Source organism: Carassius auratus, chromosome 12 (assembly GCF_003368295.1).
Source record: "Carassius auratus strain Wakin chromosome 12, ASM336829v1, whole genome shotgun sequence".
Lineage (NCBI taxonomy): Eukaryota > Metazoa > Chordata > Actinopteri > Cypriniformes > Cyprinidae > Carassius > Carassius auratus.
This window is the reverse complement of record NC_039254.1, coordinates 17,824,475-17,851,070: the sequence shown is the minus strand read 5'-3', so window position 1 is coordinate 17,851,070 and position 26,596 is coordinate 17,824,475. Positions and strand designations below refer to the sequence as shown.

The following is a 26,596-nucleotide window of genomic DNA, read 5'->3' as shown; positions in this document are numbered from 1 at the left end:
AATAGGCTTCGAAAAATATTAGAAGTTTTCATTAAAGTAAACTTAATGCAGTCTTCACATAAAACTACACATCTAAATTATATTTCAAATACTTAAGTGATATTTTTAAATGACAGATTTTCTTTTGTTCTTTAATTTTTATCAATAGGTGCATTTCCATTACCCTTCACATTGCTTCAAAAATGTTTTTATGCACGCATGAGGTGGATTTTCAGGCAAAGCGAAAAAGAAATAATTAGCAAAACTGCGTTGGAAACGGCTCTGATATGACCACTGAAGCTGACTGCGGTCTATGGTTTATTCCAGCCGCACCACGCTGTAAAGATACACGCATACATCTTCTTTGAATAAATATAGCCAAAATCCCATAAAAGTCCTTTGCCATGACTAATCACGAGAGGCAAAATATTATATTTTAGTAGCATTACAATGGTTTCGCGCATAATGACAGACTGCAGCAGGCTTCACTTTAAAAGCAGCACTGTCTCTTTAAAACTTGATGCAGCTAACATGGATTTGACAGATATCTGGGTTTTCTCCCAGTTCTTTACTGTCATTTAAGACTTTTAAAAGCATGCTTAAAAGGTCACCAAAAATGGGCACATCAATCGCACAATTACAACTGAAAAAAAAATGGAATTTGGAATTGTGGAGAAAAAAAAAAAATGAAGCTTAGTGTTACTGTCACGAATCGCACACACAAACAGAGAGATCCAGTTGCAGTGCTTTATTAGGAGAATCCAAAAATCTGAATCCAGTCAGGCAAAAGGTCAATATCCAGAAAGGCAGTCCAAAACAAGAAACACGACAAACACTTCATTTTCTGTTTGAATGCATACTGTACCTCTGTGCCTTGGATTTCTCCACCTCCCATTCACTGAGCAGATTGGGAACCACCAGCTCTGAACTGTCTTGCTTGTTCAGCGACCACAGGTCTTTATTCTCCAGCGGGGATTTATAGCCTTTGATCGCCAAGCTGTAAAACACAGACAAACATCTGTCTTAGAAACAAGAATTCTTCTAGCACTGGACAGTCATTTTTCAGTGCTTTTATTTCTGTTGTGTTGAATTAAAGAGACAGTTCACCCAAAAACAGTTCTGTCATCATTTACTCATCCCCCATGTTTTCTATCCTCTACAGAATCCAAATACTATAAGAAGATTTTTTGAAGAACCTATTCATTTCTTAAAAAATATATATTCTTTTATGTTTCAGAGAGGAGAGAAAATCCTAGAGGCTTTGGAAAGATATGAGACCATGTCAATTTTTTGGTGAACTATCCCTTTAAATCTTACACTTTGGCTTGAGAGAAAACATTTGGGCCAAAAGCAATGTAAACTAAACAAATTCAGGTTATAAAAATGTTGTGGAAACGTTGTTGTGAAATGTTTATAAAAGTTTTAAACATCCAGTTTTATTCTCAAATGTAACACAATTTGAAAGTTTACTTTTAATATTCTAAGAACTTTAAAAAGTCATGTGCAAATATCATCAAAGAGTTGAATGTATATTAAATGTACATCAAATATTGAAGGAGCTATAAGAAAGTTCCATACACCTTACTTTAGGAACGTCTTGTCCTAACATTAATATAACATTAGTGTAGGTTGTGAGAACAGCTTTTAACATTAGATTATATTTTACTTCATATTACTCACCCAGTAAACCACCAAAAGGTCATTTTGGAGAGGAAACCAGCAGTGATTTCTGGACAAGCATTCTGAAAATCCAATGAAAACACCACAGGCACTTTTTAGTTTGCTGTTCTGACCTTTCTAATGTTCACAGATCCACATAATCTACAGTTGATGGCTCGAAATCATTCTTTTATTCAATCTTGTATTTTGAAAGCATGATGGTTACCGCTGGCCCTAGATCACACACACACACACACGAGCACGAGCACGCACACACACTTACAGGATCTGTGACCACGCTGGAGAAGAGAGGAGGCTTTTCATTGAAGCATGATAGGATGAGTTGAATCAGGGTGAGGCCGAAGTAAATGTAGAACATGGTGAAGCGCAGCTTGTCTTCGACCCCGTTCTGAAAACAGAGAACGCTGCTTTATCATGTAATCGTAACATCTCTACACACAGCATCACAAACCCCTCAGCCCTGAGCGTGTCCTTATTCCTCACAACCCTGCTCTTTATGATATCTAGCTCTTATTTGATTTCACAATGTCAGACCAAGCCTGTTCACATCAGGCTCTCAGCCCACACTCACGCCAGCAGTCACGCTTTCTGTCAGGATGATGTTTTGAATAATGTCCCAACGTTTTGAGGAAATTAACCTACAAAGAGCTGACTTTTAGTTCTATATCCTCATCATGCTTACAGAGAAAGTATTTTAAAACGAATGAATCTTTATAACCTAAACACCATGTGATAAAATATCTAAAACTAATTATAATGCAGATATTAATATTCTAAACAATGCAAATGCACAACATGCATATTATGCAATTCATATTATGAGTTTATCTGACAATTTGGAATGCAAAACATGTGTGAGCCATGTTAATATTATTAAATCAATATATCTGAAAAATTTTAGATTAGAACATTAGCATTCAACTAATATACAGTATCTGAAAAATGTATAATGCACACAACATGCACAAGAAACATTAATAGTATTAAATATAACTGAGAACTCAAAATGCAAAACCTGCAGAAAAAATATTTATATTATTTAGTGCTGTCTGGCAATTAATCACGATTAATCGCATCCAAAATAAAAGTTTTTATTTACATAATATATGAGTGTGTACGGTGTTCATTTATTATGTATGTATAAATACACAAACATACAGTATATATTTTGAAAATATATATTATTATATTATATATAATATATTTAATATATAAACAGTATATTTTTCTTAAATATATACATGCATGTGTTTTTTTCTATTTATACATACATAATAAATATACACAGTACACACTCATATATTATGTAAACAAAAACGTATTTTGGATGCGATTAATCGTGATTAATCATTTGACAGCACTAATATTATTAAATTAATATGTCTGAAAATGAATAATGCAAAACATGCACAAACAATATAACTATTATTAAATTAATATATCTGAAAAATGCATCATGCACAACCATGCACAAACATGACTAATGTTGTTATATATTTCTAGCTACAATATTTGAGCGTTCCTGCAGAGCATGGCATCTCAATTCATGGGTTCAGTCCCCGGGGAATGCATGAAGTGAATAAATATACTTTAAATGCAATGTGATTCACTTTGAATAAAAGCGTCTGTCAAATGCATATCATTTATTATTCAAAATTCTAAATCAGATGGCATTTGTCATAACCAGAAGCAAGAATCAGACTCATTTGACTTGGAAAACAGCGCCAGCCTTGAGTTATGTTTGTTGCTCTGTGAGTTAGATAAGCTGTCTTGAAGCAGGTTTTAGGAACAACAGCAGCCCTATTCTCTCAAAACATGGCCTTAACTGAACTCCTTCAGAGCCGAGAGAAAGCTGAACATGTAGGTCAAAAGATGCATGTGAGGAATAAATCGGGAGGGAAAAGTGCAGGAGGGGAGAGAGTCGCACATCAATGGTTAGACTTCATAGTGGAATATCTGCCTAAAGCGGACAAACTGACCTGATACATGAGTTTGGAGCGGAAAGGCACGATGGCACACAACACTGAGATCGTCCAAAATATGAAGAGCACACCAGACGACTGCACACCTTTCAGCCTCTCATACTGGATCAGGAACGTGGCTAACAGCTAGAAGAGATAAACAACAGCGAAAATCTCACAAAACATGAAATACAACTTCCTTCTGAGCACATATACTGACTTTTAGATTGTGCACACAATATAAGTGGAGTCATTCATTTTATTGATTTGTTCCAAATTACAAGATAAAACTTTAAGGCAATGCAGTCAGACTGCTTTTAGATTTCTTTTAGATCACTTGTGAAAAAAACTAAAGCCTATCAAATCATGTGCTTAGTGTTGATCTGTTTTTAGACATGCGTGGAGGTTATGACAATGAACCATTGTTAAATGAAAGCCTTTTTTGGACTAGAGAGATCTGAAAATGATTTTAAGATCTGACACGCGGAACAGATTCACACTTACCATTGTCATGCCAACTATTAGAGGAGTAACGAAATATATTGGGGGTTTAGACTGATTCTGGCTCATCTCGTGAAATGAAGCAAACAGGTCTGTCCAGCACACGAGCCACAATATCAAGCCGAGAACCTGCACACACACATACAACGAATTATTACAAATAGATAGCAGAGAACTCCAGCACACCTCAGAGACGTTCACATCGCCTACCGTTTTGATTCTGTTCAATATAGACATCATGATGTATCCTCTGTTGTTCCTCTTGAGATAGAGGATGTAGAAAGGAGACGTGAGCCACAGGTAGATGCAGGGAGTCCATGGCAGGATGGACAGCTGAAAGCATGCTGGGAGATCCGGCAGGTTTGTGTGCTTCGTGAGATTGGAGTCCTGAGGGAACACCAACATCAATTCAAATGCACGGTTCCCAAACTAAATGAATATCAAATGTAGCACAGAGAATGCAAGCATATTGGATTTGATGCATGGGAATTTCAGTGGGAAACAAACCCATGACCTTGAGAGCATCATGCTCGCAAAAAAGCGCACAAAATAAAAATTCAATTTGTAAAAATGCACAAACAATATTAAGATTATTATACATTTTTAAAATCAAAATAGAATATTTGAGCTGTCCTGTAGAGCATGGGGTCTCTTTAGTTAATATATGAAGTGAATAAATATGCATAGTTTCTAGATGAAATGTAAATTCCATTAGAACTCAGAATATAAGCAGAACTATGAATAAAAAATTAATAATCTAGAACTCATAACGTAAACAGATTCATCAATAATTATAAATATTTTTCTAAATTTTAATGAAAAATAATAATTAATTACATTGGAACTCACAATATTACAAAATTACACAGTAGCTCAGGAACATGAACATGCATCCTTTAGAAGTGTATGATAAATAATTCAACCGATATTAAACACCGATATTATTTTTTTAACAGGTTTATCAACTGATGTTGGATATTTTATGCTCATTTCTCCTACTTTTACATTTCGATTATCTTTGCCATCCTTCATTCTCACTTAAAGTTAATCTTAAAAAAACACAAGAAATTAATAAGTGTTAAATCTGTTCATCTGCAGCAAATCTAAAGTAAATCTAAATTTTTCATGATGTACAATATTATGCGATTATGATGTCTAGATTGACTAGTATTGAAGAAGATTTACTTTAGTTAAGTTTTGTTGTTAATGGTTATTTAAAATACATATTCCTGTGTCCTGAAATAAAGCAACAGGTTTATTTTATGTCAATAACATTAAAAAAAATCACAAAGCACATTTCCATATCAAGCTCTAGTGACTTTCTTATCATTTTAAGTAATTGTTTTGTCCCAGGTCTCAAAAATCAGTTATACACCACAATACAAATATATTTTATAACACACTGCATGATAAGGCTTCGACAAACAACAGTCGTCCAATATTCCTCAGTCACGACAGATACTCCAGTGTGGCAACCGTCACTATAAAAGAGCTGCAGAGGACATCTCCAGAGAGACGTATTCTCTTATCAAGCACAAACAGAGCTGGGAAAGAGAGCTCAGATGTGTTTTTGTGTTCCCTTCTCTCGTTTCTAATCACCATGATGCTCTAGAGTATCTGAGTTCTGGCTTTAGCCTGATCACTTAAACAAGCAAACCTGATTAAACTCAGGGAAATCCAAGCGACAGCCATTGAGCAAGATACCAGATGCACAGCATTCAATACAGTTAGAGAAAATAAAGCAAGGCTTGACTTCCATCTTCAAAACTTTTAGAAAACTTAGGCAAGCATTGTGGGTGACAAGTTATCAGATTACTTTTTTCAGGTAACAAATTACCTTTTTTTAATTTACAAAAAAAGAATATATTATTAGCAATTGCAAAAGTAACATAATGCATTACTTTACATTTTTTTGGGGGGGGGGTGACATAATATTGTAATTGATTACATAAAAATTAAGTAACAAAACTAGTTACTTTTTTATGGAGTAGCACAATATTGTAATACATTACATAAAAAAGTAACCAAGTAACATAACTAGTAAATTTTTAGGGGAGTAACACAACATTGTAATGCATTACTTTACATAAAAATTAACTAAGTAACAAAGTAACTTTTTTTGGGGGTAGTAACTAGAGTTGTTCCAATTCCGATACTAGTATCGGAAATATCACCGATACCACAACAAATTCTGGAATCGGCATCAGCGAGTACATGAACCCACATACCGATCCGATACCATTTTCTTAAACAAGGCCTAGTTATGACCACTAGCTTTGCCTAACCGCTGTACGGTTCTTCTTCGCTGCTCAGAATGCATTGCAAACACAGGAAGTTGTGCTGTGTTGCCACCAGCAACCCCTGTTTAGAGCAGCGAAGAAGAAATGAAAACACGTTAGCAGCACTGATCTATATATGACTGGATCGCTCATCGCGTTCTAAACTGCCAACATACAGTGAAGCCACTTCTATATTATAGATCAGTGGTTAGCAGTATGTCCGCTGTTTAGCACTATTTCATACTGGACCAACCAGACAATAAAATGGTGACTAGGGATGCCACAAGTACTGCCACTTCACTACCAAGTCGGTACTGAAAATTAAAAAATGTGATGATACCAGCGTCTCTTTAGAATCAGTAGTAAGTTACCGACTCCCGAGTACACTCGATCCCCGCAGTTGCGTTTAGTCACTTCCGTGTAAGTCTAAGCGCAGGACTCCAGACTGTAGCCGAATATATACTAGTGTCTGTGAATATTAAACTGCAAAATACTATTTAAATATTACTCCTGCAATTTCTACATCTCTGTGGGTGACGGTTGCAGATGCGCGAGAGCTCGCTGTTTTGTAGTCTCTGCCGTGTGTCACTATATGAGGACACGAACGCATAAACCGTCACTTCATGAGAATTTACCGTTTCATTTGAGAAAACTGTCATATCATAAACACAGACACTCAAAGATCTTCATGGCAACCCATCAAAATAAATGTTAACGTGAGTAAATTTACAATATATTAAGCTATTGTTGTAGCCTACATTAGATTTAGCTATGTCTTTATGTAGTAATAATAATACATCTCTATTAATAATAATAAATATGCCTAGACTGTTGCTTGTTTTTTACTTGTTTTGTTGTAAAGAGATTATCTGGTTAATATATCATTTTTTATATTCCTAGACTTATTTGTTGCAGTTTTTTATACAGTTATATTGTAAAACTAAAATACCTTTTTTAGTTTGTGGTGCTAGATTTTTGGCTGCATTTGAAGTTCTTTTTCACTTAGGAAAATAAATAATATTACTGTCAAATTCATCTCAGATGATAAAAATATTGTAATAAATACAGTAGTTCACCATGTATTTGTTCATGTTTTATTAAGGGATAAGTCTGAAGCACACCATAAAATAATTCTAGCAATTTACACAGGGCTAGTAGTATATACAGCTGTATATACAGATACACACCCAGGTATCGGATCAGTACTCGGTATCGGCCAATACCCTGAGCCCAGGTATCGGAATCGGTATCGGGAAGAGAAAAAGGGTATCGGAACTAGGGCTGCACGATATTGGGGAAAAATGACATTGCGATATTTTATTTTTCTGCGATATATATTGCGATATGAAATCTAATCAAATTTTTTCTTACAAACAAAAATGGGGTGAGCACACTTACATTCTCATTTTAAATGATTTAAACATCAACACTATCGTGTCAAGTGATTAATATGCGCGAGGGAGAGAGAGCAAGACAGTGCTCGTGTTGTTTGAAGACTGTGAGCGTGCGGCCGGGGCTCTCTCTCTCTCTCTCTCTCTCTCTCTCTCTCTCTCTCTCACTCTCTCGCGCGCGCACGCTCTCTCTCTCGCGTGATCTCTCTCTCGCGCGCTCTCTTTCTCGCGTGCACACGCTCTCTCTTGCGCGCTCTCTCTCTCGCTCGCGCGCGCATGCACACTCTCTATCGCGCACGCTCTCTCTCTCTCTCGCGCTCTCTCTCTCTGCCCTGTTAAACTGACAGGACTTAAAAACTATGATGGTTAAGCTGTGCAATTAATCCGCGAATCACATTCTTTAAGGGCCGTGGAGCAGCTGGCCCGTACAGTTAATGAATAACGGATCAACTACGACAGCCTACATCGCACATCCTGCGATATGACTATCATGGATTCCTACATCGCGATATCGATGCTTAAACGACACATCGTGCAGCCCTAATCGGAACATCTCTTGTACTAACACAAGTAACATAACTAGTCAATTTTTAGAGGAGTAACACAATATTGTAATGCATTACTTTACATTAAAATGTAACTAAGTAATAGTTACTTTTTAGGGGAGTAACACAATATTCTAATGCATTACTTAAAAAGTCATTATGTAACATAATTACTTTTTTAGGGAGTAACACAATATTATAATGCGTTACTTTACATAAAAATAACTAAGTAACAAAGTTACTTTTTTAGAGAGTAACACAATATTGTGATGCATTACTTTACATAAAAAGTAATTAAGTAACAGTTACTTTTTTTTACATAAAAAGTAACTAAGTAACAAAGTTACTTTTTAGGGGAGTTACAAAATATTGTAATGCATTACTTTACATAAAAAGTAATTAAGTAACAGTTACTTTTTTAGGGGAGTAACACAATATTCTAATGCATTACTTAAAAAGTCATTATGTAACATAATTACTTTTTTAGGGAGTAACACAATATTATAATGCGTTACTTTACATAAAAATAACTAAGTAACAAAGTTACTTTTTTAGAGAGTAACACAATATTGTGATGCATTACTTTACATAAAAAGTAATTAAGTAACAGTTACTTTTTTAGGGAGTAACACAATATTGTAATGTCAATAAAATATTTGTTCAAAATTATGATAACAAAATTATTAATTCAATTGGAACTCAATTGTAAACATAAATATGAATATTTTTCAAAATTATGATAAAAGTTAAAAATTACATAGTAGCTCAGGAATATGTATATTTATATTTTAGGAGTGCACAATAAATCAGTACCATATTAATTCAGCCAATAATTAACCTTTTCTAAATGTATCCTTTAATATTAGATATTTATCAACTGAGGCTTTTTTTGTAAGGGTTTTTACATTTGCCAAAAATATTACTTTTTACATTAAAAACAAACAATCAAGCCCAGCCCTGCTTTTCACGAAAGTAACAAAATTCAACTAGTTTTTAGTGATATCATATATATAAAACACAATATTGTAAAGCATTGCTTTTAAAAGTCAATTTCCTCAGCACTAGGCTGTGTTTATGTCGTTGCTCTCACAGGATGTGGACTGAGGTTTGAAGAGAAGACACCTCACACTGCAACGCCTTAGTTATGAGGTTATGAGGTCAAACACACAAATCAGAGTAATATCTGCTCCACTTCGGTCAGTACTGAGTCTTTAAACTGGAGGTGAATAACACAAGCAGCTCCCTGTTGAGTACTATTACAGTATAGCAGCTGCTTGTGTTAATCGCTAGAGAGCTAGATGAGATCTGTTTATCACTGCTTACTTCCACTCATCAGACATTTAACATGTTTAATGTTTTTAGGAAACACAAACATAAAACAGTGACAGATTTACTACTAACTCCTAAGCTGCGCTTAAAATCCTTTACCTAATTTGGTGATCCCATTCAAAAATTGCCAGCAAATAACACATTACGCTGTTACCTTTCAAATTTTTATCAACTTGTTTTCTTTCAATTAGCACAGGTTTTGTATTTCTTTTTGGCCAGAAATGGGCAGAAAACGAGAGTTACACTGCAGTACTTCTCTTCATGCCATTTCAAATCTGTAGTGCTTTCTTTCTTCACAAGAGCACAAAAGAAGAAACTTGTAAATTTAGTTCATTTCATTGACTTTCAAAGACTTTATAATGGATGCTAAAGCATCACAAAAACTCATAAAAAAGTCTTCTGAACCCATACGACAGCTTTTTATGAGTGACACACTGAGATTTAAGACATTAGTGAACATCTTGATATCCAGCCTAGGTCACTACGTTTTTTTGACTTTTCGATTTTGGGTGAACTATAACACTTTACATTTCAGTCTGTTCCTCACACAGAGCAATGGCTTCAGCAGACCTTAATTAAAGAGCAGAAGTAGCATGGAATTATAAATCTTTTGTGTTGTTTTAATATGTGTAGATGACCAACGTTTATTCATTGGCGAAGGATCCCTTTAATGAAGCTCACGGAGCATTGTTTTCATGCACATGCTCTCTGCACTTGGATGAAGTCCTTGTGCAGCAGGTTCTTGGCCGGCTCTAGGTGTCCTGTCCTTTTTATCTGAGCCACAGCCTTCAAATAACATGCATTTCTTATAAGGTCACAATGAGTTTCTCTCTCTATCTCCTCTCTGTCATGTATTCCATGCACACTGCTCAGTGCATAGTAGTTTATATTAGATAAGAAAAGTTTTATTATAAGTACTTCATTTAAACAAACATGAAAGATGTTAAAAACTGACTGGACCAAAAAAAAAAAAAAAAAAGTGGTATACTAACAAAATCAGCAGAGACCAGACAGGCTTTCCCTGAAGCCACAGTAAGATAAACACAGCTGCAGTTCCTCTCTGTCTGTCAGCATCGCTCTGATGTGTGTGTGTGTGTGTGTGTGTGTGTGTGTGTGTGTGTGTGTGTGTGTGTGTGTGTGTGTGTGGGGGGGCGTCTGCCGCCGAGGAGAGCAAACCCAGATCCACCAACTGATATATGTACCACATTCACATGTAAACGTTCACATAACCAACACAACATGCAAAGAGCTCAAGACAGCAACGTAAAGAAAATGCAAAACAGAGGACTTTTGACAAAACTGGAGATTTTTGTATGTGGCATCCAGAGCTAACAGGGAAAGTTCTCATGACTTTAATTAATGTTATTTAAAAGTTATATGACTATTAGGACAAAATGTTCTTAATGTATATGCAATGTTCTAATTTCATTAATATTTGATATACATTCTTATGACTTTGAGAGAAAACTTTCTGAAAAAAACATTCAAAAAGAATAGAATATTACAATAAACATTCAAAAACCTCATTTTTGAACCTTTAAAAAATAAAATAATGGATATTTTAACGTTTTAAGAATAAAAAATAATCTTTTAAAAACAATCTTTTTAAAATAATCAAAAAAATATATTTTAAATAATATAAAATAACATTCTAAGAAACATTTATCTTAAAAAATAATTTTAATCGTGACAAAAAATGGTCATTTAAATGTTCTTAGAATATTAAAATTAAAAGTTTAAATAACATTATAACAAAGTTAGCAGAACATTTTAAGAAATGTTTTTGTAACCTTTAAGTAACATTATAATCACGACAAGAAAACTGAATATTTAACCTTCATAAAATATACAAAATAAGAGTTTAAATATTGTTTAATTTTGGGTGCAAGTTAATTTAGTGCAATATTATGTGAAGCGTTTCTGCAACCTTTAAACAACGTTCTAATCACGACTTGAAAACGTCTCACGCGGCATCTAAAGCACATGTGAAACAACGCCAATCCTATTGGTCCACATGGCCCATGACGTCATAGGTAGGGTGCCCGAAGTATGAAAGCATAACTGTTGAATATGTCATCAACGTTGTCTGAAGAAGACGTAAACAAGCAAGCTGAAGGCGAGGGGGCACAGTGTCTCGTTTCCTCTCAAGGAACCATGATTACATGCGTAACCCAAGACGTTCCCCTTCTAGGGAACTCCATGCTACGCCTACTAGGGGGGCACACTGGGGAATAAAATCCAGCCCTGTCATGCCAAGGCGCGTTGACCAGAATAACAATCTAGATAGTCTTCCTGCAGGGCTGTCCATGATGCATACAAACGTAGTTGGCCTCAGCATTGTGATCCTCTTTTATCACAGTACAGTAACACAATCTTTCATAGACATTCACGTTTAAACTCAATTAATATAAACAGCTTATTAAATGCATTTGGCTTCTAGATTTATATTAAGATTTTTTTATTATTAAGCATATAACGTTCTTGTGTTAGGTTATCACAAATATTTTAAATTAAATCTTACCACTGACAGAAACAGTCAGCTCTGTTACCTTTTACATTTAAATCTGTATTACAAACAGTCCTGCGTGTATTAAAGAACTTTGTTTTTCTACCTCCACAAGACACAAGTGCATAGGTTGCCTCGTTTATCTAAAAGTGAATTTTAATTTGTTTTAAACCAAGCCAAAAAGCCTGTGAAATAGACTTTAATTATATCTATTTATTGTGAAATTTTAAAATGTCCGTGTCACGTTTAGCGCGAACAATACACTTTCACTTTAATTCAATGTATGCAATACAGTAAAAATAGACTCGTGAGTTGTGCGTAAACGATTGCTGGACTGCTGAAGACGCTACGATCATGAAATGCACTGAAGGATTGCAAGAGTCTGCAGTGTGAAAGCTCTTATCTGTTAACATGGGTGCGTAAAAAAATTCAATGCACACGCACTGCAGACGGAGACGAGGGCGAGTTCCCGGACATTTAAACTGGACATTTAAAAAAAAAATTCAAAACAACGTTCCTACAATGTTTTCCTAACCTAAATCTCACAATATTGTAGCTGAAATGGTGCATATATTTCATTTAAATTATATAAACGCACAACAATTTTCTCTCTTTCACACAAAGCTTGCTGAAGGGAAGAGCAGATATGAAGCGTATTTGTAACGCCGAAGCGTTTCTGTCTTAAAGGATTACGAGTGTTAAAGCCAATCTGTTCTGATCCAGACGGCCTGTGTTCTCTTCCTCAAGGCTGCAGGAAGGTCAGCGTTTGCTTTTAGCGCCTCTATTCATCTTGATCAGTGAATTATGCAAACAGCCCTCAGACACACCTAGCAAACCAGAAGAGGAACATTCCTCAAAAGTTTACATGTTGGGCTCTTTCCTGAACCTCTGGAGGCACTCATATCACATTACATGCCTTAAGTTCACAGTAGAGCTGCAGACAAAGCCCAAGGACATTACAATTCACAAATGAACACACACACATTTTTGTTTAACTATGCCAGATCTTATAAAGGATATATGTTTATATGATATAAAGTCTGTGTATATTCTATTTTGAGAAGGCAGTATGCAAGATGCTGGCAATAATTCATTGCAGAGTGCTTTTTAAATAGAGAATCCTATTATAACTCTTGGAAGAGAAGACATTAAAACGTAGTTGTTTTACAGTGAACTAAAGGCACATTTCCTGTCTTTCTAATAAATCTACAAACACACCCTTACCATGAAATCCTTTAACAATCCACAGAATGGCCCTGTATTGACAGGAAAAGGAGCGGTGAGAGATGGCAATGACACAAGCATTTCTGAAAGAAAAGTGCAAAACGTGGCTAAGAGCCGAACACAAAAGCTTTTACCCTTTGCCTTGTTTTTACACTAAATCTGAACTCAGAGGAAACACTTCATCCAGAGTAACCAAAACCGCAGTCTCGGGCACGTCAGGAAGTGCTATATATGGTGATATTTTGGCTTGCAGACAAGGAAAGTAAATGGCTTGAGTGAACACATATGCTGTGCGTCTGGATAAATGTAGTAAATGTAGTAAATGATTCAGCAGTCGTGAGTAATCCTTGTATAAATTATTGAGGGAAGATCAGTTCTGAACCACATTACAACTCTTACTTTGTCAATAAGAGGCAATCTCAAAGACTGACCTATTTATATCACAAAACTTATACTATTTACAGTTTATTACATAAATGTATATGAATATGAAGATCCCATGGCTTGGGGCTTCACAATTTTCTACCTGGGACAAAGCTTGATAAAGACTTGATTTAAAACAAATGCAATTTATGTTATTAATCTGGTTGCAAGGAATTATTAAAAAATTTATTTAAAAAAAAATATATGTAGACACATTTGAAAATAAATAATATAAAAAAACGATACTAAAAAATGTTTTAAAAATGACAAAATTACTAAGTTAAATATACAAATAAAAGTACCCAAACTGTTAATATACACTAAAATAGCACTCAAGTTGTGTGACCAACCTACTGTGTTGTAATTTGTAATAAAAATGCATTAGATTACACAAGAAAGCATTGGAGCCGTATTTTCCCAGCAGTCTCAGACGTTGTCTCGTTCCTCTAATAAGACCAGTACTTCTTGATGGAGCACTTCAAAGCTGCTCTTTGTTGCTGGAGATTATAGCCATTATTGTGTCTCTTGGTTTTAATGTGAAAACCTGTCGAAAGCTGGGGGAATCATTCTCTCAAAGGTGTATTCTTGCCAAAAGTGGCACAGTCAGAAACTATTCTATTCAGAATAATGCATAATTGCATAAGCAAAATCAGCTCTATTCTTAATGCTTGATCATGCCAGAGTCTAAAATTAAATGACACACTTGCATTCAAAGCTCGAATATCTCACATGCATTTATTTTTCCATGCTGTTGAGCAAAACAGGTGCTGTTGTTAGGACGCATTTGTTATGTTCTGTGTGTTTCTGGTCATTCTACCCGGTTTGATAGGAGCACAGGGCAGCTGCCCTCGTCCTGCAGGGTCTCAGCGGTTACAGAAACACAGGCTGACAAACACAAACTCTCCCTACTGAGAGTCCAGAGCACAGTAATGTGATACAGCCGGATGGAAGATCAGATTGAAACTACTGACCCTGCACATTTATGCATTCTCAGAAGTCAATCAGCTTCTGCAGTGGTGAACGGAAAATTAACAACAAATATATGTTTTGTGCTACTATTTGCTCCAACAGCAAAAGAAAAAAAAAATCACAACATTGTTTCTAGAACTTTCCGAAAGAGGACACTTACAATTGTGCACACGATATATTTGTTCCATCGATTTATAAATTGTGCGGATTATTTACTAATTTGTTCCATTGATTTATAAATTGTGCGCATTATTTATTAATTTGTTCCATTGATTTATAAATTGTGCGCATGATTTACTAATTTGTTCCATTGATTTATAAATTGTGCGCATGATTTACTAATTTGTTCCCTCGATTTATAAATTGTGCGCATTATTTACTAATTCGTTCCCTCGATTTATAAATTGTGCGCATTATTTACTAATTTGTTCCCTCGATTTATAAATTGTGCGAACAATTTACTGTTTAATTCCATTGATTTATAAATTGCATGCACGATTTACTAATTCGTTCCCTCCATTTATAAATTCTTTGCACAATTTATTAATTCGTTCTTTTGATTAATAATTTGTCCACACAATTTATAAATTTGTTCCATTGATTCCCAATCCGTTCCCTCGATTCATAAATTATGCGCATGATTTACTAATCCGTTCTCTCAATTTGTTTAAATCGTGCACACGATTTATAAACCAAGAGATTGAATTAGTACATTATGTGCATGATTTAGCAAATCGAAGGAATGAGATAGTAATCGTGTGCATGTTTTAGTACATCGAGAGAACGAATTAGTAAATTGTGCATACAATTTATTTATTTTTCTTGCATGTCAGGTGCGGGGCTCCATACAAAACTGTCTAATTCTCAAAGTCGGGAAGAAAGCAGAAATGTTAATGCAAAACCTATTATGATTCCATAAAGCCTTGATAAATATTATAATTGGACTTATCGAGTGAATGAATTCTAGAAGAATGCAGAATATAACCTCATTCATGTGATTAATTGCTGGAGTCATCCCAGGACAGACACCTCAGTTATTTGACCCACATTTCCAATCCTCAGAGCGACTCTTAGAAAGTCTGTCCTGCACGTTCAGACTGTCCATGTGAGGACACTGTTATCATCACATACTACTTTAACACAAACAACACTCTACATATACTGTAAAAAGGAGGTCACAGTATCACAAAGCCATACAGTGTTCTCAAAAACCTCAATCCACACTAAGAGAAGATGCACGGTTAACAATTAACTTGCAAGTTTAACGGCTTCATGCTGCCAGCTGCGAATTGTCACACACCCGGATCAGACCAGGATGCATAAACCTATAAATTAATCACACAATATGTATTAAACTGTATTATTAGACATCAAGCTCTTTTGATACCGCATCAACCATTTTTTATAATAAACCATGCTTTTTTTAACTCTAATGTAGTGTTTAGTTTACCCACACAGATTAATGAAAGCATGAGATCTACTTTAATGTGTATAGTATTACTGGTCATATTCACACACACAAACACATTCACATGAATAACTTGAATGATACAATCGTTCATAGTGAGCTGTGTAAATAAAGCAGTGTTTAAACAGCCATATGGAGATCTCCCATACGTGTACCATATCAAACACGCTCAGGAATCAGGTTCGGACTAATGCTTTCAGATTTAGACAATGACTCGTGAAACATGCTGACTTCAACAGGAAGTGTGACACCAGCACTGAATTTTGCTTTCCAAACATAGCATGGATCACTGTATTTTCTCTCCCAAGTTATCATATGATGCGGATGATGAGCAAACCCACACGAAGGGGATTTCACACGGCTTTAATAAGGAAGCGAAACCTTGAAGCCTCATTTATAGACTGGTTTTCCCGTTTATATTGTTAGAGGGCGTTATCTGGTAATATGTGGTCTTGTAACAACCCAATAATTGGTTCACGCGTTAAAAGTGGATCATTAGGGGCATCAACTGGAAATCAGTTTTAAGCCATAATTATTGTTCATTTTTGTTCAGTGCAAGAGCAATGCTGGTTTGTAAGGAATCTGCTCGTTCTGCTTGCTCAACCCAAAGCCATTATACGTGTTGCTACATGTCGAGTTACTAAATCAAGTTTTACTTCCCTTGAAAGTAAACACGTGTGAGTTCAAGTCAAGAGACTCTAATGATTCAGAGCTGAATGTAGATGTTTCTGATCTTCTGGAATGGTTTCAATCATTTTTGCTAAAGCTGAACTAGACTTGCTTTTCCTGTAGGAAATACCAGCACTCACAGTAGAATGCTGTTAAAGGGTTATTTCACCCAAAAATTTAAATTAGCCCCAAAATTAATTTTGATACTAATGATAAAATATTTTTATTAGTGGGAAAAAAAATATTATTTGTGACCCTTAAATCCCTGGAGGTATATTTTTAGCAATAGCCCCAAAAACACTGTATGGGTCAAAATTATAGATTTTTCTTTTATTACAAAAATCATTGGGACATTAAGTAAAGATCATGTTCCATGAAGATATTTTGTAAATTTACTATCATAAATATATCAAAACTTAATTTTTGATTAGTAATATGCATTGCAAAGAACTTCAATTGGACAACTTTAAAGGTGATTTTCTCAATATTTTGATTTTTTTGCTTCCTCAGATTGCAGATTTTCAAATACTTGTATCTCAGTCAAATATTGTCCGATCATAACAAACTATACATCGAAGTAAAACTGATTTATATAGATGATGTATAAATCCTAAAGACTTGGTTTTGTGGTTAAGGGTCACATTTAATTAAAGTGATAGTTTGGTAGCTAAGGACTCTTTTGATTATCATAACCCTATAAGCTATTTTAAGAAATTTTCTTGTGAATAAAATTGTTATTCACAAGAAATTAAATTTGGAATAAAATCCAAAAATAAAGCATCTCATCCCTTACCTCTATTTTGTTTCGTATCCATATGACTTACAAAAGAAAGATGTCATTCAGTGACTTTTCCATATGGCTAACTAAATGGTGAATAAGAGCGTTTATCTGTCCGTCATCTCATTTGGTGCCAAATACATTTATTTGTATAAATTAATTGTGTAATCATTGTTATTACATAATATGATTTTCAAAAGCTGAAGTAATTACCTTTATTTATTTGTTACAATATGTATAACTCAATACTTTAACTAATTGCAAATGCTGGATAATCAAAGTCTACTGATTAATCAGTGAAATAATCGACGATTAGTCGATTAATCATACTAATAATCGTCAGATTAATCGATTATCTAAATAATTGTTTGTTGCAACCCTAAAATAAAGTGTATCAGACATGAAATATCTACTTATTGACCGTGACTGTTGTACATCATGCAGCAGTTTCACGTCCAGTATGGACAGATAAATGTTATTATATTGTTTGATTTCAGATACTGACACTTCCATGAATTGCTGTTAAAGTTTAAGAGAAGTTTAGGTGTGGTTCTGTGTAAATGAAACCAAAATGAGAACCGCTTTGCTGTCAGCTTCAGGCAGAGAATCACTATCATGGCATGAATTCAGACAGCTAACGTGTGCACTAACCATTAGGATCATCAATTATGTGGTTCTGTTTTTATAATCGCTAGGACCTGTCCCTCACAACTTCGATCACTTTTTCAAAACCTTTTTCACACTGAAGCACAGCAGCGTGGGTGAACCGGAGATCATTTATTATTGTTTTGGCACCAAATACAGTACATGCATGAATTGTTTTCTCACTCAGACACAAAAAAAGCAAAAATTCAAAAATTTTCAACTTAAGTTCAAAAACTTACATAATACAACCCTCGATGTTATGGTGCTGGAATCACTCCACAGTGACAAAACAAAACACACCCAAGAGTGACTAATTGACAGTAAAACAGAGAACTGTTAGCTATTAACTTTAAATAATAGTATATGTAGATGAGTTTGTTTCTTCATCAGATTTGGAGAAATGTAACATTGCATCACTTGCTCAGCAATGGATGCTCTGCAGTGAATGGGTGCCGTCAGAATGAGAGTCCAAACAGCTGATCAAAAACATCACAATAATCCACACCACTCCAGTCCATCAGTTTATGTCTGGAGAAGACAAAAGATGAAACAAATCCATCAAGATGTTTTTAGCTTCATCAGGTTAAAAAAAAAGTCCATCTCCTGTTGTCTCGTACATCAAAATTAGGGATGCATCGATTCGATACTCGGGATCGGTATCGGCTCCGATACTCAGGATCGGTATCTGTTCCGATACTCGGGATCGGTCTCTGCTCCGATACTCGGGATCGGTATCGGCTCCGATACTCGGGATCGGTATCTGCTCCGATACTCGGGATCGGTCTCTGCTCCGATACTCGGGATCGGTCTCTGCTCCGATACTCGGGATCGGTCTCTGCTCCGATACTCGGGATCGGTATCTGTTCCGATACTCGGGATCGGTCTCTGCTCCGATACTCGGGATCGGTATCGGCTCCGATACTCGGGATCGGTATCTGCTCCGATACTCGGGATCGGTCTCTGCTCCGATACTCGGGATCGGTCTCTGCTCCGATACTCAGGATCGGTATCGGCTCCGAAACTGGTATTTTCTGTGGATCGGGTACTGGCCACATATTTGTTTCGAGATGTTTTGGCTTGTAAACGGTGCTTGACGTGTGCAGATTTCTCTCCTGATTCAGACCAGATGACTTTTTTTACTGAAGGAAGTGTTATTATGGTTTTTAGACTAGTATTTTAGTTAAAAACGATGGATTTGTTTCTTCCAAACACACAGCTTTTGTATTCTCAAGTCATCAACTGATGGACTGGAGTGCTGTGGATTATTGTGATGTTTTTATCAGCTCTCATTCTGACGGCACCCATTCACTGCAGAGCATCCATTGATGAGACACTGATGCAATTCTCCAAATCTGATGAGGAAATCTTGAAATTTTGGATGGACTGAGGGTTTATTTTTGGCTGAACTACTTTTTTCCAGTGCAGAAAGCATTTATTAATACCCATAAAAGCAAAGGTTCCTGCTCAGTGGCATTATTTAGGTGTTTGCCTGAATTGACCGCAGTGTGAACAAGGATTAATTCAAGCAGACATTAAATATATTCAAAGCCAAAACCGACAAATTCGACGCCAGTCATGAGACAATCCATGCAAAATCCAGTAGGTCACGACTCACCAGCGTATTTCCAGTGAAAACAAGGGTCAAAAGAGGTGAGAGATTTGAAACAGAACAGACCTTACCGATCCGACTAAAAAACGTGTTATGCCCTGGAATGAGTTACCTTACCTGACATTTCACACATGCCATTAATTGCTTTAGCGCTCATTATAGTAACATTCAGTATTAACCATTCAGGGGTAATCCCTGATGGATTAACTACTTTGTGCTCATTTGAAATTGGGACAGCAACATGCTACAAGTAATTCCCAACGATCTCATTTCAGTTCATTGCTCTTTTCGAGTAACTCAGCCGTTGTTTTATCACTGAGAAGGATTTCACCTAAATATGAAATCAATGCCATACATGAAATTTGATACAATGAAATAGTTAAAAAGCTGTGTAACATTTAATCTGAGTAAGCTGCATCAGTTTATTGTCAAAATTATTACATGAAAATCATATTTGCTGTCATAAAACGCTCACTTACAGATTACAAAATACTAATAATTTAATATAGTAAAATAAAAAACCTCAAGACTCATAATGAATATTCATGTTTTATTACACCTAAATTCACAGCTTTTTTATTTTAATATCTATATAAAGATATATTTATATAAAATGCAATAAAAAAAATAATTATTTTAAATAATAAATAAAAATATTTTTTACAGTACATTTCTTTGCATATCTTAAATATATAAAATAATGATCAGCAACTAATGGATTCCCATCATGCTGTATAGTTTCTTGTTGGAGAAACGCTATAAAACACCAGCTTTCATGATAATAGCATGCATTAGTCTTTAGTGGTTTTGCTGTCCTTCATATAAACAGAGCAGCGGTGCTATTCTGCAATGGCTGCTGCAATGAATGAAGAAGACGTTCGAGGACATCTGAAGATGCGATCCGTATGCGCAACACAGAATGTAGACCAAGCAGGAGAAACAGAGATGAAAAGGGAGCGGGAGAGCAATGTGTTTCAATGCATGTCTCATGCAGAAGAGTAGCATCAATGAGATTCAATGAGGAGCCGCAGACACACATTCAGAGAGAGTCTGCCGTTACCTTACGTGACCCGCGGCTTCTGAGCAAAACTAATCTAAATCTGAGAGAGCACAATGAAATGAGCTGAATGCAGCCAGACAGCGGCGCCTCAGTCTATACAGTACGACTAGATGTAGTCTAAAACCACTGCCTTACAGGATTCAAAAGAACAGCTCAAAAACATGCACATAAATGATGAAACTGCAGATTTACTTCGGTATTTAACTACAGCATTCCGCACAGACTGATATCAGTGCACTAATATCAAATAAACAGCAGAAAATGTCATATATTAGTCTATATGTGCATTAAATATTCCTGTAGGTTTCAAGATCTTACACGGAAATATTGTGATTTAAACCTATAAAATAAAACATGGAAATTATATTTGATTTAAGAAGGATATTAAACTGAAGTTACAGAACTGAGAATATTTCTGGACGTATTGGGTTACAGTAAGTGCAGAATAATTTCACAACACAAGCTTCGAGCTTCCTCTGTCTGTCCAGATCATTTTAGTCACAGGAAACTGATTCTTAAGACATAAGATAATTCATTAGATCTGATAGACATAAAACATATTGGGTTTTTATACAAAATATTCTATATATGTGTCCCTGGAGCACAAAAGCAGTCTTTAGTCACTGGGGTATATTTGTAGCAATAGCCAAATATACATCGTATGGGTCAAAATTATTTATTTTTCTATTACGCAAAAAATCATCAGTAGGATATTAGTAAAGATCATGTTTCATGAAGATATTTTGTAAATGTCCTACTGTAAATATATCAAAATGTTATTTTTGATTAGTAATATGCATTGCTAAGATTTAATTTGGACAACTTTAAAGATCATTTTCTCAGTATTTAGATTTTTTACTCCCTCAGATTCCAGATTTTCAAATAGTTGCATCTCTGCCAAATATTGTCCTCCTAACAAACCACACATCAATGGAAAGATTATTATTTTTTATTTTTTATTATTTTGTGGTGTATTAATGATATAGATGGTAAAAACTTATATATATACAGCATATATATATATATATATATCTGTGTGTGTGTGTGTGTGTTTACACAATGTACTTGAAACTTTTATGTACAATGCAATGTATATTTTCATTAAAAACTGCAACCTTAGCTAAAATGCATTATAATTTTTTACTAATATCTTGTAACTTGTGAAATTGGTTGCTTTTCTTGTGTTTAAATGAACTGAACCTTCTAAAGGTGTAACAATAAGTATTATACATTTGTTTAGAATTTTACGTGCAATGCATTCACAAGAAACTATTCATGCATTAAACATACTTTATTTGTGTTGCATTATATATATATACAAGAATCCAAGTAAATGTTTTAATGTTACTCATTAAAGTTATATATACACACATTTTGTATATAATATATTGCATTTTTTTTAAACAAAATAATACATCATTTTTAAATATCATGAAAATATAGCTTTCTTTTAATTGGCTTGTTCCAGGTTTATTTAAAACTCTTGCAAGAATATTTGAAATCTCATATTTGGAGGCAGTAAGGACAAACACTTGATTTTTGCACTTGTCTATCCTGTTCTGACTCTGGACTCAGTGATTGACATTTCTGAACGGAGGCGAGTTTCAGCCCTTTGCGTTTCTTCTTAACCTACATATCGTCTGTAATGCTGGCTGACTGACTGCACGGGCCCCTCGGAGAGCCTAATGACCCCGAGAATAAGCCTTCGCCGTGTCTGTCCAGCTAACTAGGCCATGCACACAGATGCTATTACCTCCAATAACCTCGTAAACAACAGAAATTTCTCTCCAGAAGCTGTGACGCAGCCTCACCCTGAATAAACCAACATGAGAGGTGAGCAAAATGTCAGACCATATGGAGAAACACATGCTATTAGTGTTAAAGAAGGTTGCAGAACGTGATGGGAAGTCTGACTCATTTCCCTGAATCACTTCTTTTGGACAGTTCAGTTCAAAAGACTGATTCACTGCTTGTTTGTGATCACATGGCTCCTAGAATCCACTTTGGGCTCTAAAATGTCATCTGCAGACACATACCATGCATTACTTTTTCAGTAATACCTGTAATATATATATAGGTAGGCTATTTATTGAAATTTCATATGCATTAATTGAAACCATCACTCAAAGTTTCAGGCATTTTAAACCTAAATAAAACTGAATTTGCATGCATTCATTTGCAATTAATTCACAAGGCTATTGCATGCTTTAATAAAAGGCTATTCATTCAAATCTTTATTTTATCATTCAAATCTATTTCACAAAGGTGTTCATCACATACAATTCTTAAGCATATTCCAGTACATCTTATCTGTCATTTCAGAGTATTAAAGTCAACCTGATTCAAATATTAAATTCGCTCAAAGTTTTCTCTGTAAACACGAATCACAAACATGAATTAATTCTAGTAACTCATAAGCAATTCTGTGAACAAATTCGTTGAAATGATTCAGTTGTGAAAAAATGATTCATCATGATGACAAAAACATTACTTAGATAATTCATCAAACATGCTTCTGAAATATTTCAGATGGAAGTTCTTCTTATTTTATTTTCATGCTTTTTGAACATTAAAAAACGTGTTTTTCTTGGTAAGGTTGGACGTTAAAAACATTATGAAATGTTTAAAAACGTAACGTCCGACTAAAATGTCAAGGAAAACATAGCATGAATAATGTATGAATAGTGTACTAACGTTTTAAGAACGTTATTACAGATCAAATAAATTTCAACGAACGTTCTTTTAACGTTCCTGGAAGAACTTTAAGAGAACTTTGCCAGTAACGTTACATTAACCGTTACTTAGTTCGTTTTCCCTTCTATTTACATGAGATTTTTACTTAAGAAAAAAAACACAAGATGTCTTAAAAATGAAATGACTTAATTTTTTACCAACTTTTAAAAAACTTAAGAGATTATTTCCAAAATATAAAATAACGTTTTCATAACTCAGCCTAATGGGAATATTGGCAGATACGTAATTTTGTTTGAAAAACTATTACTTCTCATACTAAGACTTAATATCACATCTTTATGTAACGTTACGCATAACAGCAGCGTTACATTTTGTTACACAGCGTCACTCCAGCGCGCGCGCGCTCGTCTGATGAGCGTCAAGGAAACACAGCTTCATATAGATTCACGAGCTGCTAAACACATCCAAAGCTCGCGCTACGTGTGTTTTTACTCTGCGAGAGTTGATGGGAACTTACCCAGAATGTCAGATTGCCGCATAAGTGCTTCATCGCTGTTCAGCGGAGCTCTTCCTTCTCCTTGTACACAGAAGGATGTGGCTGCTTTTCTTTGCTGCGCTTTTGTTCTTGCATACAACTCAAACACACACTCATACGCGCGCACACAGACGAAACACACTGCATCGACGGACAGCGGGTAATCTGTTATGAGTTGTGTGGCCGGTTCCTAACCCTCCTCCCCGGGGGAGCGCCTTGTGACGTCCGAAACTGTACTCTCTTACCCCCCTCGGCTTGTTTTGGTTCAGAGCCGACAGTCACTCCGCGGTTGTCATGGCACGAGAGCCCCGCCCACTTGGTGCGCATGCACACGTTTACATAGCTACCTAAATAGCCATCTAAGATTTATAATTACACTAGACTCCTTTAAACATTATTTGTTAGTATGTTCAATGCTAAAAATGCAGCAAGTCATCCACAAAATTAGTTTTTCCTCCTAGTTATGCCACCAAACGTGTTGGAAATCCCAAAAACATGTTTTGAAAGAACAAGAGCTGGTGATGAACATTTTTATTGGAGTATACTGTATGAAAAAGTGTATTAAAGTTTATTTATATTAATTGCATTAAAGCACATATTATAGACTTAATAGTAGTACAATTAAAATACATGAACACATGTAATTCTGGTGAACACACCTAAGTTGAAATTAAAATAAATCATTTTACATGTGCTTTAGTATACTGATAAATATATATAAAATAAGTGTACTTATTTGAAGCACAATAAAATCATAATTATGTGAAATGTATGTTTAAGTAATACTTAATTAGACATTATTATAAAGTGCATTTTTATAAAGTGCACTTAATCTCTTTAACTACACTTAAGTGGCCTTTAATTTAAATTATATGATATTATCTGCAAAGGCACTTTTAAAAAAGTATACTTTTAAGATTCGAAGTACACAAAAAGTGAACTTCTAGCTACAAATAAGCACACTTCTTTTTCACAAGGGAACGTTCCCTTTAAGATATGATTATGGGATTACAATGGGAAATGTTGTTTAACTTTCTAAAACTAGAAAATAAAAACATTTGCCAAAAGCTTGACCAACTGTTTCAGAAAAGCATTGCATGAATGATGTTTAAATACGGTAGACTAAACATCATTCATGCAACGCTTTTTTGAAACAGTTTCGAACTTTTTGCAAACGTTTATATCTAAAATAATATTTAAAAAAAAACATTAGTTTAACATTTTAATTGCTTAAAATAAAATTAAAAGTAACAATTTCCTTAAAGCCATCCATAGTAAAAGTCAGAATGTTAGATGAACCAACGATGTAAAAATAATGTGCTCTTGTGAGTGTTAATAACTGCTAAATTACATTTAAAAAACGTTCCTTTAATGTTACTGGAAGAATGTTTGTTCATAACTTTGAGAGAACCTTGTCAGAACGTTTTGAGAAAACTCTCTTAGCTGGGATGCTTCAGTAGGTCAGAAACACACACATTGTTGTCTATGTTGGAAGAGACTTTTCCCCTATTTTATTATTTTTACAGTGAGAAAATTATATAATTACCATCCTCTACCTTTAATCCATTTGCCTTTTTCACATATAGCCACTGAACAATTCCTCTCATCGTGGTTAATTTTGGATTTTGCGATGCTTGCAGGTGAAACCACACACATTTGCATTATTATGCCCCACAGGACGATAATAGTAATACTAGACATGAATTTGCATTAATGCAAATTGTCTTCAGGCACATACATAGCATCCCATTCATACAGGATCTTTGCTGTCACGAATCTGTCACTGCTGAACAGCATTTAAATAAAGTCCTGCGTGCATGTTTTATAAAGGCTTGTAATTCTTAATCAAAACAAGTGTTTACAGTAGAGCAGTCGATAAACCACAGAACTCATGAAAAAGCATAAGTCTTGTGAGCCAGTAGTGTGTGTAACCGAGGGATTGATCCTGATGAAGCAGATCTCATTATATGCATTAAAACCTCCTCCTCATCCTGAAAGAGCTCATCTGCACCAGAGCCAAGAGAAGAATAACTATTTGCATTCACTGTTTATTACCTCCATTATTCTTCCCTAATGCCAAGAACATGCTTTTTGCTCTTCCATGTCTAAGCTCAGTTTAATTAAGTGATGAACGGTCAGGATCATTGCTGAAACATTAGACATTTTGTCTGTTCTGGAGTCACATAGACCCTCTGAGTTGAGGACAGTGCTTCTTATGCTGCTCTTAAACATCAACAAACATACTCCAGCAAAAGCTAAAGCATTTGTTTCAAGGGCAAATGCTGCACAGTCTAGTGAGACAATTAGTTTACTGTGATTTAACACAGATGTAAAAAAGAATGTTTAACATA

General features: G+C 35.1%; 1 protein-coding gene across 4 annotated transcripts in view; it reads right to left on the bottom strand.

The window, feature by feature from the left end:
* Positions 1-24,540, bottom strand: part of abcc3 (ATP-binding cassette, sub-family C (CFTR/MRP), member 3) — a 60,318-nt gene extending 35,778 nt beyond the window's left edge. For 2 of the 4 annotated variants that reach the window (XM_026277389.1, XM_026277388.1), the window contains exons 1-7: positions 24,228-24,536; positions 4,332-4,508; positions 4,125-4,250; positions 3,639-3,767; positions 1,922-2,047; positions 1,660-1,721; positions 845-976 (exon numbers count right to left, since the gene is read on the bottom strand). In XM_026277389.1, the coding sequence (XP_026133174.1) occupies positions 845-976; positions 1,660-1,721; positions 1,922-2,047; positions 3,639-3,767; positions 4,125-4,250; positions 4,332-4,508; positions 24,228-24,260 (785 nt within the window). In that variant the 5' untranslated portion in view covers positions 24,261-24,536. Of the gene's footprint in view, positions 1-844; positions 977-1,659; positions 1,722-1,921; positions 2,048-3,638; positions 3,768-4,124; positions 4,251-4,331; positions 4,509-24,227 lie in introns of all 4 variants that reach the window. The other 2 variants (XM_026277390.1, XM_026277392.1) reach the window with 2 other exon arrangements.
* Between the last annotated feature and the right edge of the window lie 2,056 nt (positions 24,541-26,596).